The 16,792-nt window shown below is 45.9% G+C and overlaps 1 protein-coding gene across 1 annotated transcript in view; it reads left to right on the plus strand.

Moving 5' to 3' along the window:
- Nucleotides 1–16,792, plus strand: part of LOC134532313 (neuroligin-2-like) — a 60,735-nt gene that overhangs the window by 26,998 nt on the left and 16,945 nt on the right. Inside the window, exons 2-5 of the mRNA XM_063368732.1 lie at nucleotides 3,952–4,098; nucleotides 7,656–7,856; nucleotides 13,467–13,654; nucleotides 14,739–15,161. Coding sequence (XP_063224802.1) covers nucleotides 3,952–4,098; nucleotides 7,656–7,856; nucleotides 13,467–13,654; nucleotides 14,739–15,161 — 959 coding nt within the window. The remainder of the gene's footprint in view (nucleotides 1–3,951; nucleotides 4,099–7,655; nucleotides 7,857–13,466; nucleotides 13,655–14,738; nucleotides 15,162–16,792) is intronic.

The raw sequence follows: 16,792 nt of genomic DNA on the forward strand, positions 1-16,792 counted from the left end.
ACAGCTACATATCTATCATCTCCATCCAAAATTTAACTATACCACTGGATAGCTAAAAGGATCAAATAATTCGTTACGCTAAGTGAGGACCGTGAAGCATCGCGCGTGGTGGAGGGGGGAAGCGCCGCCATTTTGAGGTCATTTCGCTGCGTTTCGAGATTTCAATTTAGTGTAACTTTCGACCCGGAGAAGCTACGACGTTCGTTTGAGTTTCAATCGTCAGCACTCGTCAAAATCTATCGATGCATACATAATACATTCGTGTAAAATAATTACAGCGAATATATATGCTGTAAAAATATAAAAAAAAAGGATTTTATATTTTGTATAGAGAATATTACCTGTTACCTACATACTATATGGTATCAAAATATATATATTTAAAAAAAAGTTTTTATATTTTGTATAGAAAAAATTACCTGTTACGTACACGTATTCACGTACAAAACACGGTCGTGTCCATGACACAGCAACACCCCATTTATTTATTATTATTTTTTTTTAGATTAAAAGAGTTCTTACTCTGGGAAGTTCGCCTTACGTTCATCCTCTCATCCCGTCTTCCAGGACTGGACACGAGGCGTCCAGCCACCGGACACTCTGGACGCGGCTGTCCGTCGCACCGCCGCCACTCTCGGCGACGGACAAGAGTCATGGGTGATCAGCGGCTGTGATCGATCGCAGTTTGAACGGGCGCGGGCTGAATTATTGCTCGTCTCGGAGCGCGCGCGCGAGGCGGGGTTGTTTCGTCCGTCCCGCCCGACCGCACGAGCTCGCGGGTGAAGAGACGAGCGAAATTAGAGCGATTCGCTTCGGAATTCCGTTCGTTCCGCCGCGCTGCGGTGAACACTTCACCTCCCCGGCGTCAATACATCGACGCGACGCATAAATACTGACCGAGGCGAGGCGCTGTTTGGACATGCTGCCCGCTATTCACTTTCGAGGGGCCTTAATATCTTACCAGCAGGGGCCTTAACGGGGCCATGGAGGGAGAGGTTATACACATTCGGGGGCTCAATCCTGGAAACAATTGAAAACTAAACCCTTCGATACAACATTTTTAACCCAAGCTGGAACATAAATGTCGATAATGGTTTTGCTTATTTGTCTACTGAACTTGAAATATTCTTTCCGGATTAAATTGTACTCTGGTTAGTTTTTTTTTTTTTAAACTGCTAACGCTCAAACTCTGTTGAAATGGTGAAACTGCTGAGGTCGTTCATTGCCTTCCGCGGCATGAAGATGGACAACTCTAACCCAGTCCTGACGCCGAGACCTTTGACCCCCAAGCGGCCGTGCTGCGCAGGCGCTGTGTGCGCATGTGGCGTTCAAGTTAGCAGAGATCTCACTCCCTGGTTAAACATCATTCTTTTACTCTCTCTCTCTTTCTCTCTCTCTCTCTCTCTCTTTCTCTCTCTCTCTCTCTCTCTCTTTCTCTCTCTCTCTCTCTCTCTCTCTCTCTCTCTGGAATTTTACACTAAAGATTCTGACGCTTCCAACCAAACTGCATAAAACCAAAAGGAAATTTTGTTTTCTCTCTCCCATCAGGATCAAGGGTTTTCAAAATCATTTGAAATGAGGTTATAGGCAATTCATAATATATTTATTTTAAGTTAAATTAATATATTGTGCATATTTAATTCAGTTTATGGATATTTATGAAAAATAATTAAAGACATGTATAATGTTTTATTACATACTAAGGGTTGTGATCATTAATTTTGTTAAAATCTGATGTCAGGTTTAACTTATTTGTTCCACAATAACCATATTTGACTACAAAAATCTATATATGTACTTGAGTAAATGCCCTTATAAACCATTCACACAAATCGGCTTATTTTAAAATAGCAACTGTAAATACCGCAAATATTAATGTGTGTGTGTGTTGAATTTTTGATGAAATTGCGTCTAAAATATACACTGTTATATCCCAACACACATGGGCACACAAAAAGGGATATTAAATGTTTGTTGTAGAACATAATGTTGCGATCGGGTTCGTAAATGGACAGCCCAATTAATTATTTTACTAAACAGTTTTATTTATCGGCTCTATTTACATCACTAACAAATAATCTTCTAAAATGCTTAATAATTAATTACCCTTTAAAATGTTTACTCCCCAGTCACTCGGTTTCTACACACCGCACACCTCGCTGAGCCGCACCTCTGGCGCAACTCTCGCCGCAGCACCCCTCGTGGTCCTCCGTTTCAGGACTCCTACGCCGCACTCCACCGCTGCCGTCGCACTACCCTTCGCCGAGGATCCACTCCACGCTTCGCTCGGAACATCGCTCGGGACTCCGCTGCGCCCGCGACACTATCGCCCGGAATTGAACTCTCCGCCCTGGAACCTTCGTCCAGGGACTTCGCCGCTCTATCGCTCGGAAAATCTGCCGTGGGAAAACTCCCGACTCCACTGAACTGACTCGTTCCCTGCCCTGGAACCTTCGTCCAAGGACTTCGCCGCTCTGCCGCACCCGCCGCACTATCGTACCGGAAACTCCGCCGCGGGAAAACTCCCAGCTCCCAGCTGAACTGACTCCGAGGCCTGCGTCCTAGGCTTATATATCACAGGCGCCACTTCTAGAATTCACGAGCGCGGCTGGAGCCAGTCGCGTCATTCCGTGCCGACCCGAAGCGAGAAATCTCTAGACACGCGTCGGCAGCTGCCAGGTGGCACGCGGAACTCCCCCAGCCTTCAGGGGTCAGATGTCAAGCTATCAGCTCCGCGCGGGGAGTGGAGGGCTGGAGGGAGGGGAAGCGGCGACCCTTGATATCCACCAGGTGCGCGCAGCACGTCTCACGTTTCGGCGGCAGCGTGACGTCAGTGGCCGTGGGGAGCCGCCAGCCAGCTCTGCACCTGCACGCCCGCGGTCCTGCTTACGTTCGTAACAATACATTTACCGAGGTCTCCAGATACCTTCAAATTCGAGGCCCTACGCAGTAATCAATCGGCGTGTATCTATTTATAATGTATAATACACGAGATGGACACACAAAGCAAGGAAGGTGGACAGACACGTGTAAAACTTTACGACTTTTGTTTAAAGTGATTTAAAAACTCAAGGGCACGTACCTGACAGTGTAACATTTGGTAATTTTAACCTTTATTTAAAAACAAATTAAAAATAGTTTCCCCGACACTTAAATGTTTTACGAGTCAAATATATAAGAATAAATTATGAAGTGACATTAAAATTTACTTACAAGAATAAATCATCAACTTTGGGTGTGAACGACTCATTGTTGGTATAAATGGTATCACCAGCTCACAGTAAGAGCTGACCAGGCCGTGCCTGTGTTGAGTGTGGAGCTGCAGCTATGCCTGTGCTGTGCATGTGCTGTGCAGGTGCTGTGTGTGGAGCTGCAGCTATGCCTGTTCTGTGCATGCGCTGTGCCTGTGCTGTGCCTGTGCTGTGCAGGTGCTGTGTATGTGGAGCTGCAGCTATTCCTGTGCTGTGCATGTGCTGTGTTTGGAGCTGCAGCTATGCCTGTGCTGTGCATGGGCTGTGCCTGTGCTGTGACTGTGCTATGCAGGTGCTGTGTATGTAGAGCTGCAGCTATGCCTGTGCTGTGCAGGTGCTGTGTATGTAGAGCTGCAGCTATTCCTGTGCTGTGCATGTGCTGTGTTTGGAGCTGCAGCTATGCCTGTGCTGTGCATGTGCTGTGCCTGTGCTGTGCATGTGCTGTGTGTGTAGAGCTCCAACTATGCCTGTGTGTGCATATGCTGTGCCTGTGCTGTGCCTTTGCTGTGCATGTGCTGTGCTGTGTGTGTGGAGCTGCAGCTATGTATGTGCTGTGCATGTGCTGTGCCTGTGCTGTGCCTGTGCTGTGCCTGTGCTGTGCATGTGCTGTGCAGGCACTGTGTGTGTAGAGCTGCAGCTATGCCTGTGCTGTGCATGTGCTGTGCCTGTGTTGTGCATGTGCTGTGCCTGTGCCGTGCAGGCGCTGAGCGGGTTGTGTACCCGGTGCTGGTGCTGCTGCACGGCGAGGACTTCACCCGGGGCTCCGCCGCGGCCCTGGACGGCTCCGTGCTCGCCAGCGTGGGCGGCCTGGTCGTCGTGACGCTCGACTACCGCCTCGGCCCCCTGGGTGAGTCTGCTGCCCCCGTGACGTCACCGCACTTGTGCCCACTGCCTGTCCGCCAACTGTCTGGTCAGCTGAGTGCGGTAGAGGGGCTGAGGCGCTACTATGCCCCAGCCGCTGGTTCTAATACCCTCCCGATCAACAACAGGGAGCGATCCCTCACAGTTCTGTTTATTTAAAAGCTCTGGAATGTTTAATCAAAGAGAAATGGAATGTTACTCCCACCCTACCCTATTAGGGCGCATATGTGAGAGCGGAACGCGAGAACGCCGGCCGTAAGGTCGGAATAATCTGCCTGTGTGCACTTCCGAGGCAGACTCCATCAGGACCAAGGAAATGGTGCCCCAAGGCAACTCGCTACCTCCTCGTGGTACCAGGGGTAATAACCCAATACAACAATTAAATTCGTCCACCACAGAAAACTGATATTCAAGGCTTTCACTTCCAAAATAAATGCTAATGTATTGGCCATCTGTAATGCTATCTTTAGGGGGTATGTCCAGTTCCACATCATTTTATATTTACGTTCCACATGGATAAAACCCTCCGTATTTTCGAGTGGCTGAACTTTCACAAAATTTATATATATATATATATATATCGCATACTTTTTGCATAATTAAATGGCAAAGTGAATTTTTTTTAATTTTTGTGAAGTTTTCATAAGAACAATGACATGAAATTGAATTTTTTTTAGAATTTTTTAGGGTTAAAGTCACTTTTACTTGCTAATATATGATATGGTTAAATTTTTCAATTTTTTTATTTTACCTACAATTTTAAAATATACAGAATTTTATTATTTTAAATGGCTAAATAAAATGAAATAAATTTAAACCAAACCACACTGCATCCACCAGCTTTAAATTTCAACCCATAAAGACTCATTTATGTATTCTATTTGGTTCTTCTTATTCATGCTGCACAAAAGTGTTAAAAACTCAACTTATGCAAGATAATTATGCCAAAAAAACGCACTTTATAATATATATATAGTGTTTGTTTTATTGAAGTTTGGCCACTTATAGGGTCTACAAGTTTCACTGTGTTAAACTTAAAAATAAAACAATGACTAGTAAGGGACGTGCGCCCCTGAATACCAACCCTCTTCCTGCGGCCTTCTTCCCGGGCCAGATCCTAGTCGAGGGCGAGGGGAGAGCTGGCGACTGCAGCGCTGCACCGGACACGGGATAAACGACCCGAACACCACTTGTCCCTGCCGCCCCGTTCCCCGGAATCGTGGTCGCTCACCTCCGAGGTAGCGCGCCTGTTGCCTCATCCCCACTCCACGCGAAGAACCTCCCAACCATGTGCTCCCTACCAACCCCTCTGATCAGCTGCCACCCTGGGTTCTCGGAGGCGGAGATCACCGGAGGGTGTGCCCAGCTCCGGGCACGACAGGTGTTCCCCCGGTCTGCCTGGCCGGGGACGGCTGGGAGTAGGGCTACACCCCTTCTGAAGACTTCATAGGAACTGTCGATCGAGTCTCGTTTCAGGCGTGGAAAAATAAATCTGTTTCCTAGTGTGCACTACAGCCTTGGGGTTGCGACCCTTTGGACAGAGTTGCTAAATTCCCCCCCCCCCCTAATATACTTCCAGGTCTGCGGTCGACCAGGGTGTGTCTTGAGAACTGTTCTTCATTCACTGAGGTAAGTTAGGTGTAAGTGTGCCCTAGGGCCTCCTGCTGTTGTGTTTAGAGCTCAGAATGTTTGAAATGCCATGGGAAACACCAGTAAAAAAAAATGATGAATAGCTGAATATGCAGTAATGGTGGAACGGCATGAAGTTCGAATGAAGAAGATGGACTCCTACCTGTGACGACTGAAGAATATGGACTCCCACCTGTGACAACTGAAGAAGATGGACTCCCACCCATGACAACTGAAGAATATTGACTCCTACCTGTGACTACTGAAGATGGACTCCTACCTGTGACGACTGAAGAAGATTGACTCCTACCCGTGACGACTGAAGAAGATGGACTCCTACCTGTGACGACTGAAGAAGATAGACTCCCACCCATGACAACTGAAGAATATTGACTCCTACCTGTGACTACTGAAGATGGACTCCTACCTGTGACGACTGAAGAAGATGGACTCCTACCTGTGACGACTGAAGAAGATGGACTCCTACCTGTGACGACTGAAGAATATGGACTCCTACCTGTGACGACTGAAGAATATGGACTCCTACCTGTGACGACTAAAGAATATGGACTCCTACCTGTGACAACTGAAGAAGATGGACTCCCACCCATGACAACTGAAGAATATGGACTCCTACCTGTGACTACTGAAGATGGACTCCTACCTGTGACGACTGAAGAAGATGGACTCCTACCTGTGACGACTGAAGAATATGGACTCCTACCTGTGACGACTGAATAATATGGACTCCTACCTGTGATGACTGAAGAAGGCCACTGGTGAACAGATGCAGGTATTCAAGACCCGTGAAGCCTGAACTATCACTGGAGGAAGCGGGTGCCCACAGAGAAGGCTCGAAGAGTAGCCTCCCGGGAGGTGGGGTGGAGGGGGACCACTCGGGGGTATCGAAGCGGTGAGGAGGCAGTTCGCAGAATCGTCGCGGGAGTGCGTTTCGCTGTTTGCGTCGTCGCCGGGTCTCCGTGGGTCGCGAGCAGCCTCCAACGGGCAGTCCGGGTGCTGCTGCCCGCAACCACGTGTGATTGCAGCTCGATGCCGGGATACTCTTCAACCGCTCGTATGTTAACTTACGTTCATGACGCGACTGCATTTCTTTTGGCATGCCCTGGACGACCTCGGTGTCATAATCTAACTGGTCAAAAGTCCACTACAGTAGCTCATACGTGTAGACAACAATCAAATCTAGACCCAAGAAAAGATTATACAATTTAACATCCTGCCTCTTGGTCGTGTTCGACAAGCAGGCTGAACTCAAACAACTCTTGGATTATTTTTCGAATGGATTCAAAAGCGCTCACTTCTAAATGGCCCAAATTCGACTGTGCAAGATACAGACTGGCCGAAAATTTTCTGTGAGATAGGTGGTGCGAGATTAAATAACTCCTATTTCTATGATAAAATTCTCAGAGAACCTCCGGAACTGGCCCTATGTTTGTTGTTGCCTAGGCGTACAACATTAGCACTCGCGACAAGGATCGCCTGTTCTGAGAATCAGAAGGGGCGATATGCTCCGCTTATAATCCATTGTAAATCAAACGCATCTTCAGGGAGGAAAGGTTTTTGTTTGTGGGCCACAGCCCTAGGAGCGCGAATTGTTTTAATTTTTTTTGGGAGTGTTTTGTCTTTACTTAAATACTTAAACGCATTGTGTTAAATATTTATTTTATCAAAAGTTGTATTGAACTATTAAAATATTTAGTATTAGAGACCATGAATTAATGTCAAGTTACGCAACTGCATAATTTCTTTATACGATGGCCCTTCCCAAAAGGTCTTCCTGCAGCTGTCCCTGGGGTGAACCAGATCCAGCCATCATGAATTAAGTAACAAAGACCATGGAGGTCTTCGCCACGCTCGCACAGTGTTGCAGCGTGTCTGTTGCGCGGTGTGCTGCAGGCTTCCTGAACGCCAACCCAGCACCGCGGCGGAGGGCGCGGGTCGCCAACTACGGTCTCATGGACCAGATGGCGGCGCTGCACTGGGTGCAGGACAACATCGCGCAGTTCGGCGGAGACCCAGACAACGTGACGCTGATGGGCCACGGTGCGGGCGCCGCCTGCGTGCACTTCCTGATCTCCTCGCCCGCCGTCACGCCGGGTGGGTGTCTTCACTTCCTCCGCTCCCTGCCTCGTCCTGGAACCAACACCGAGCCTTACTCTGCTTCCTGCCTCGTCCTGGAACCAACACCGAGTTGTAGCTGCTCCTTATTCCGCTTCCTGCCTCGTCCTGGAACTAACACCGAGTAGTAGCTGCTCCTTACTCCGCTTCCTGCCTCGTCCTGGAACTAACACCGAGTAGTAGCTGCTCCTTACTCCGCTTCCTGCCTCGTCCTGGAACTAACACCGAGTAGTAGCTGCTCCTTACTCCGCTTCCTGCCTCGTCCTGGAACTAACACCGAGTAGTAGCTGCTCCTTACTCCGCTTCCTGCCTCGTCCTGGAACCAACACCGAGTTGTAGCTGCTCCTTATTCCGCTTCCTGCCTCGTCCTGGAACCAACACCGAGTAGTAGCTGCTCCTTACTCCGCTTCCTGCCTCATCCTGGAACTAACACCGAGTAGTAGCTGCTCCTTACTCCGCTTCCTGCCTCGTCCTGGAACCAACACCGAGTTGTAGCTGCTCCTTATTCCGCTTCCTGCCTCGTCCTGGAACTAACACCGAGTAGTAGCTGCTCCTTACTCCGCTTCCTGCCTCATCCTGGAACTAACACCGAGTAGTAGCTGCTCCTTACTCCGCTTCCTGCCTCGTCCTGGAACCAACACCGAGTAGTAGCTGCTCCTTATTCCGCTTCCTGCCTCGTCCTGGAACCAACACCGAGTAGTAGCTGCTCCTTACTCCGCTTCCTGCCTCGTCCTGGAACCAACACCGAGTTGTAGCTGCTCCTTATTCCGCTTCCTGCCTCGTCCTGGAACCAACACCGAGTAGTAGCTGCTCCTTACTCCGCTTCCTGCCTCGTCCTGGAACTAACACCGAGTAGTAGCTGCTCCTTACTCCGCTTCCTGCCTCGTCCTGGAACCAACACCGAGTAGTAGCTGCTCCTTACTCCGCTTCCTGCCTCGTCCTGGAACCAACACCGAGTTGTAGCTGCTCCTTACTCCGCTTCCTGCCTCGTCCTGGAACTAACACCGAGTTGTAGCTGATCCTTACTCCGCTTCCTGCCTCGTCCTGGAACTAACACCGAGTGGTAGCTGATCCTTACTCTGCTTCCTGCCTCATCCTGGAATCAACACCGTGTAGGTAGCTGCTCCTTAATCTGCTTTCTACTTCGTCCAGGACTTAATGCCGGTTGGGTACTTCTTCCTCTCATTGGTTTTTACTTCGTTCTGGGCTTAACGTGGTTGAATTCCAGTAATCCTGGCCAAATTACGCGACAATGTAGTTGCCTGTAACTTAAACTGTAGATTACTTTTGGAGGCGCACGATGTAAGGAAGTGGAGAAATCCTTACTATTACGATATTATGTAGTGAAATCATGATAACTTTGTAAAAGTTATTGGTTCAATGTTCGACAGTTTGACTTAGTGATCAACCTTCTTTACTATTAGCTGTGGATATTCCAGCAGATCGAAATTGACATGTTAATTTCCTGCTTGAGGGAGGAATTATTGCAGATGTGGACTCAAGCTTTTCAACAAGGAAACTCTAACTACGTTATTATACACACGCCTATAAAACTGACCATTTAAAGAACATCAGCCTCATTTGTTAAGAATGAACGAAGCCATGAACATACAATGACTAGTATTTGTATAGTAAGTTTACTGTTTTATTTGAGGAATAATATTTCAATTGGTGGCTGTGTGTTGGTAGTCCTAACTGAATAAAAAATTAGTGCAATGTTAAAAAATATATATATTCCTGACAATTTCCAAGATACTTTTGGGCAATGTGTGTATGTTAGTGTTAGGGTTCATATTTGTGTAATAATGCGGTGGAGGAAACACAATTAGGAGAGAGTAGGTGTTGAGAAAGGACACTAAAATTGGCATTCAAACACTGGAATCAGCTGTATTGGTTTTGACAAGATCAGTGTTTATCTACGTGGTTACTTCGGAAAGCACCCGTGTCTCTGTTCCTCCGCAGCGAGTGTGAGCCCGGCAGTGTCTTTCTCTCTCGTCGCACCCTTGCCGACGGCACAGTCGCCTCGGAGGTTTGGTGGCTGTCGGCCACTAATGGCGCCGTTCATCCGGGCGTTAGTCTCGCCCCCCCCCCCCCCCCCCCGCAGGTGTGGCGCCAGCTGTGTTCCCACGGGTGCCGCGCGGAGACAGACGACGGGAAGATCGCCCCTGGAGCCCGGACACTCCCCCCCCCCCCCAACCGTGTGGCTGCATTATTCAACACAAAGGGTGCTCGAGGGAGGAGGTGAGCGTCCTTCCCTCCACACACACACACCGACATCCGCGACGTCTGCGGCCGGGGACTCTCGTACCCCAGCACACTAGCACCTGACTGGAAACACCGCAGTACAGTTCGACGTGCAACACCCTGCTCTCGGTCGCAAACAAGGGGCGTAGCTCCCGGAGGAGTCTGGTGGGACGCTTCTCCCCACTCGTCTTCTCCTAGTCCTCATTTCTATAGCTTGTAGACTGTTTACTTGAGGATGTTCGTTTGAAATACAGTCGCAATTGCAGCTGATAAGTTAAAATCTGTAAGTAAACCAGGCCATCGTTGCTAAAAGTAGTTTTTCCTGTGAACTAAAACAATATAACATCCAGATTTTTTGACGTGACAACGTCAACATCGATGAACGCCGGCTGCACGCACGAAAAAGGATGACTCATTGTCCCGTTATGCACATTGACCCGTTACGCTCTGTCCCGTTACGCTCATTGTACGCTCGCGCCGCATCTATCTCTCTTACACTCGATTGGAACAACCATCGATTTGACTTTTTCGAGGCACATTAAACTTGAAACACTCCCATTCGTTTCCTACTTTTCCTATCATCGTTCTATCCTTAACAGAATAACACAGATTGGAAGAAGTTAAATAGCAAACATGTATAAAAATTATAGTTAAAATAATCTCTTCGTTAAAGTAATAAACATATTTGAATTAATGAGTGCAAATAAAAGTAAATTTATCAATTAAATTGTAGATTTCTTTTAACTCCTTCTTTGTATCCATACCAAATAGTGATAATTAAATAAAATTGATTCAATTTTATTCATAAAAGTATGCACTCATTTCATCAATGTTTTGTTATGACGTTGTCACGTTAAACTATCGTCCGTAAACCGACTTTACAGACAACCAATTTTTTTCTTATATCAAGAACTGGAGTTTCTTGCCATGTAATCAGTATCGAATGTATTTCTAAATTTTCCTCGTGTGCTTTAATAATTTTTTTGAGCGCAAGGGGGGATACACGTGGTGTGTTTCGGCACAAGTCCCAGTTCAATATGACTAAAAGGCTGTCGAAATGCTTCTTAAATTTATTTACTGAGACTAAACACGGGAATAAAAGTATAGGTATGGAAAGTGCATAGCATTGTTACACAATTAGATATTTAAGATAACATGTTCACCATTACCAGGCTGCAGTGCTACCTGCTGACATCACATGCCACGTAAGTCCTGTAGAAAGGAAACAAGATCTAAGAATACACTTACGTAATTTTTTGCCAAATATTGCGTTACCAATAAAATATTTGTCATAATTAACCTAAAGAACCACTTAAATATTGCTTTTATTGCATGAACTCGTTACAAAGTAAAATTCTTTGAAATTAAATTAAATTTATATTTTGTTTGTTGGTACAGAGTTTTTATCTATATTTTAACCAAGTTTTATTTCTGCATCACGAGGATAACAGCGAGGAGAGTGTTTTTTTTTAATACTGGAGCAACTTGAAGGGGGGGGGGGGAGCTGGATATGCTATAGTTGGCTAATTACTCGCACGCAAAAAAAAATTCTGTGTTAAGGTAAGATAGAAAAAAAAATCTCTGACGTTGGAGTTTAATCCCATCGAAGCAGATGCCTGTCAAGAGGGGATAAAAACAGAAACTTGCTGTAACGAAGCTGCGCGCTTCTTTTAACGGGAAATGTATCGGGAGGATGGTGTGGGGGGGAGGGGAAGGGGGTAGTTGAAAGAGGAGTCTTCCACGGGAAGGAGTGGTGTGTTGTGTGCAGAGCATGGTGATGGAGGGTGAACAGGAGGAGGCAACCGCCTGTGTTGTCGCCCGGACGACGCTCTTGGAGAGTAAGTAGGAGGAGCAAGCCGGTTCTGGAAAGTTTCTTCCCCCTCCCTTCCAACCCCCTCCCCCCACCACCTACAGACAGACTCATGCCTGCCGTAAACACAGCTAACTGGAGAGGGAAGAAGCAAATACCTCCCCGCAGCCCGCCGCCGGGCAGATTAGCCGCCGCTGGCAGCGCCACCCGGCGCGGGGCGGGATTACTCGCAGTCACGCCCGCCCGCGACATCCGCAGCGAGATTAAGGCTCGCGCGGCGAGCGGCGGCTCACGTCTGAGCACGAGCACGACCGCCGAACCGACAGGGAGTCCGTCCGCGATTTTTCTCCTCGCTGTGAGCGGGGAGCTGTTGTCTCACTGCACTTGAGGAGCTACATGCTCTTACCCGCTGAACTACTTACTTACTAGAACCTCGTGATAGCAGCAATATATAACATCTCCACTTCGCATAATGAAGTAATCACTTAAGTTTAGTAGTGCTCAGTAATTGAGAGGTATTTATAAAGGTTCGTTTTGAGGTTGGTTTCAACCATTAGTTTTTCACTGAGAGACCAGTTATTTTTTGCTTCTGAATAACTTTATTATCATTTAGGGGCCAACAAACCAGAGGTCGTACTAAGGATTGGGCTCAAATCTAGCCTAAGAGTAAAGTTTTACATTCCACATTTATGCGCAAAGACTTTGGTTGAAATGCTCATTTAGAAATTTTATTTTTAGAGTTTTTATATCACATGGTTGTGCTAAGTGGTTTTAGGTATTTCATGAGAATAACACTTGGCAAAACATGGACACCAAGGACCTGGGCTTGGGTTCCTTCCCAAGCTTCTGGCATAATGTACAACCCTACTTATAAGTTCAGAGTCAAGCGATGAGTATCTCAAATTCTTAAGTTGGCACATATTATTCCAGTTATTTCTGAAATACAGTCGGCTAAAAGCCCAACTATTATGTAATATGTTGCAAATAAAAAAATTCAGTTTTAACATATGAACATATAAATTTAAGGTGGTTTACAATATAAGACATTGCAAAAAATTCACTTCAAAATATATCAAAACAAACATTTCCTAATTACAAACTAATCACAGTCTTATAGTATTGAAAATATTACACTGTCATATGTTAGATACATTGACAGCACAGGGAATTCAGAGGAAGGAATAAGTCAGAACAATATTCCAGCATAGACGAATACAGTGAACTGAAGCAATGAGACATTTGCAACAAGAACAATAAATACAATCACAACTTCCGACAACACAGGGACAAACAGAGAAACCCAATGATGATACTAAATAACTAACCCAGCAATTAAATTAAACAGATATTCTCGCAACACAACAACAGAACAGACACACACATGTTTCATGAACTGGTCTGTTCCCGACTGATAAAGGACATTGGAAAATGGTGGTTTATGACATCAGCAATGGTTTATGTCCAAAATAATGTTTTAAATCAGTTTTCCCCATTGCAATAATCGTTCGAAGAACGTAGGTGAATGTGTGTTGCAGGCTTGTTCCACAGGGCCGTGCTACTGTCGGGATCAGCCTTCAGTAGCTGGGCACTTGTGCACAACCCCTCGGAACATGCTGTCAGCCTGGCAAGGCAGCTTAACTGCTCTGTGCCAGAGGACCTGGAGCGTGACCACGAAGACATTGTCGACTGCATCAGGGATGTGCCTCTGGAGAAACTGCTGCAGGTACACACCTACATCGTCAATGCTTGGTGCTTTTGCCAGCCCGGGGATAGGAAAAATGTTAATTCATCTCCCATAGAAGCCATGCAAGTTTATAATCTGTTCCCATACCAGTAACGTTAATGGTGGTTAAGAGGTTAGCTAGTTGATTTTCCTTTTTATGCAACAGCTCGAGAAACACAGACCAGATCTTCAAATCGTATTATAATCATGATTTTCGCTTCTTGAGTAGCAAAGTAGCAAAATAGTTTTAAGGGATAACTAAATAATGACAACAGCCTCAAGGTCAACTTAATTTCTGATTTCAGAGGAGTCTTGAAGGACCAGAGATGAGATAACTGGGATTTATATGTATTGAGCTAAAGTATTTTGGAATTCTACCATTATAGGTACTACTACTTTTACCACATGCCGACTTTGTAGTTAAAACGTGGAATAAAATTTTTATTTTCTTAGTGGAGTTTTCCTGTCCAACCTAAATATAAATGATACCAAAGGAACAAAATAAATTTACCTAAAACCTTCAGACTACATACTTATGGGATTTAAGGAAATTTGTGGTTACAAAAATATCACATAGTTTTAGGTAAAAATATAGGTCGTACAACTTTTTACTTGTTTTATAAAATAATTTATTGACAAATATTTTTTTTTTACTTGTTGAGTTCACATAATAACGTAGTGTCCATACCCGTGACATATTCGGCAACATCTATAAAGACCACATTTAGATTGATGCTTCCTATTGTAACTTTAAATGGTAATAGAATAGTTATAGAATTTTATTAAATTATAGATGATACTCTGCTAATTATCCTCCGCAGCATACTGTTCGTTGATAAATTTCTGAGATATCAGCCACGACCATAGAGCTTCAGGCACACCTGAACTGAGTGCAGTGGTTGGCGGCAGGTGGACGTGAAGACGGCGATGTTCGTGAGCGCCTGGGGTCCCAGTGTGTTCGGTGTGATGGTACAACCAGTTAAGGGGTGACTGCTGCCTCGTGGTCAGCTCTCTGTGTTTCTGGGCGTGGCCACAACCACGGAGATGCAGGAGCATTTGAACTGAGTGCAGGTGTTGGCGGCAGGTGGACGTGGAGACGGCGATGTTCGTGAGCGCCTGGGGGCCCAGCGTTGACGGCGTGGTGGTACAGCCCCTGGAGGAGTGGCCGCCACCCCGTGGTCAGCTCGCCGTGCTGCTGGGCGTAACCACTGCCGAGGACACGCACCTGTTCTCAGAGCACGAGCTGCGCGTGGGTTTCGATGCAGACCATCGCGACCAGCTGCTGAGAGCATATGTGCGCGCTGCCTACTCGTACCACCTCGCCGAGATCTTCTACACCGTGAGCAACGAGTACACGGAGTGGGAGCGCACAGCGCTGCATCCCGCCAACACCCGCGATGCCACTATCGCGGCGCTCAGCGACGCCCGCTACGTGGCGCCCGTGGTCGCGGCTGCCGACCTCTTCGCCGGTGGCCCGGCCTACTTCTGTGTCTTCGACCACCCCCAGGTGCGCTGTGCTGAGAAGAGTCTTGTAGCGTGCTTGGTGGCTTAACTTAAAGTGATGAGAAAGACTAAAATGGATACAACACTAAAGTGAAAAGAAAACCACACAAGTGGTCATGAATCGCAAAGTTTGGTATAGAACTGATATTGCTTCTTCTGGCCTTCTTACTTCAAGCATGAAGCCTTAATCTACTATTTCCATTTATGCTTCTTTATTTAACCATGGATTCATAAAAAAAACTATATTAGCATGTATTGTAGAAATTAGCCAAGATAAAATTTTATAACTCTATTTTACTTGCACCCCATTTCTAGTGTGTGTTACATCGGAACTAGTTCTATATAAGTATAAAATGTTATCTAAGCTGGGTTAGTGCCCTTTACGAATTATATATCTTATGTGAGGGCTCATCATTTGTGAAGGTATGTATCCTAATACATACAGGACTCAGACTTTATAATCTGATGAAAGTTATAAGTATGTCATGAACTTGACATAATAAATATTTGTGCATGAAAGAAGCTGCAATGTTTATCCTTAATATTCTCAGGGGGGAAATAATTATCTACAAAATGTTTGCTTAAGGAATACGATTTAATACTTGGATTTTACAAACTATAGTGACAACTGGGTACAAACTGTTGAAAGTGAAAGAAAACTTACCCTGTCAATTTAGTACAAAAGACAGTTAATGGAATTTATACTTTGAGGCAGTGAAATCTAATTGCAGCAAAAAATTTGGTTTGAGTAATGATTTGACAGGGAATTAAGTTTCATATGTATGCACAGGGGCTTATGGCATTTGGATTTCTAAGATAATTATGGGATACAAACAACTTGGTTACCACCTTAGTGCTCAAAATTGAGTCATTCCAGGGTGTCGCCACATGAGTATGACGTATTAGCAATCATGTACGCCGAGGAACCTCGCAATCAATGTTTGGACATCCACACTTTGGTGCTGTGCCCGGAGAAACTATTTCTATCTACTAAGCCAATAATTTGTTGATGCAAATGCATCTCCCGGGGAAGTTTGTTTGAACGCGACTCTCTCGTAGTGTGGCCTCGCCAGCTCCTCCGGCGCTACGTGCTACGACTGAGGAGCGCTCGGGCACGGAATATAAATCTCGATCCTCGCCGACGTTATGCCCCGATGAGCGGCGACCTAGCGCCCCTCCCCCGCCGACCGGGGCGATAAATCCTCGGCGCTCCATGAACTGGCTTCAGCAGTTTCATCTGGTAATGGTGCCTGCACTGCTCCTTGCCCCGGCTGGCACCCCAGTTATTGTTGTCGCGTCAGTCCGACAGATGGCAGACGGTATGCCCAGCATGATCTATGTACCTTTATTACACATATGGTACCAACGAAAATAACCTTATCTTCTTTAAGTAACACACATTTCAAACATTATGCTGATTTATTGGGTAAAATAAACCACCAGTGATTCAAATTAAAAATAAAAGTTAATCATGTCTGACACCATATAGTCCATGAGTGTGTGTGTGTTTGTGTCTGTGTGTATAAGCGAAATTCCACTCACTGACTCAATCATTACAAATTCTCCGGAAATATAATACTACATACTTGGAATTTGGCGCTTATAATATTCTTTTTTTCTACACAGGCACAGGCA

This window comes from Bacillus rossius, chromosome 5, assembly GCF_032445375.1.
Source record: "Bacillus rossius redtenbacheri isolate Brsri chromosome 5, Brsri_v3, whole genome shotgun sequence".
Lineage (NCBI taxonomy): Eukaryota > Metazoa > Arthropoda > Insecta > Phasmatodea > Bacillidae > Bacillus > Bacillus rossius.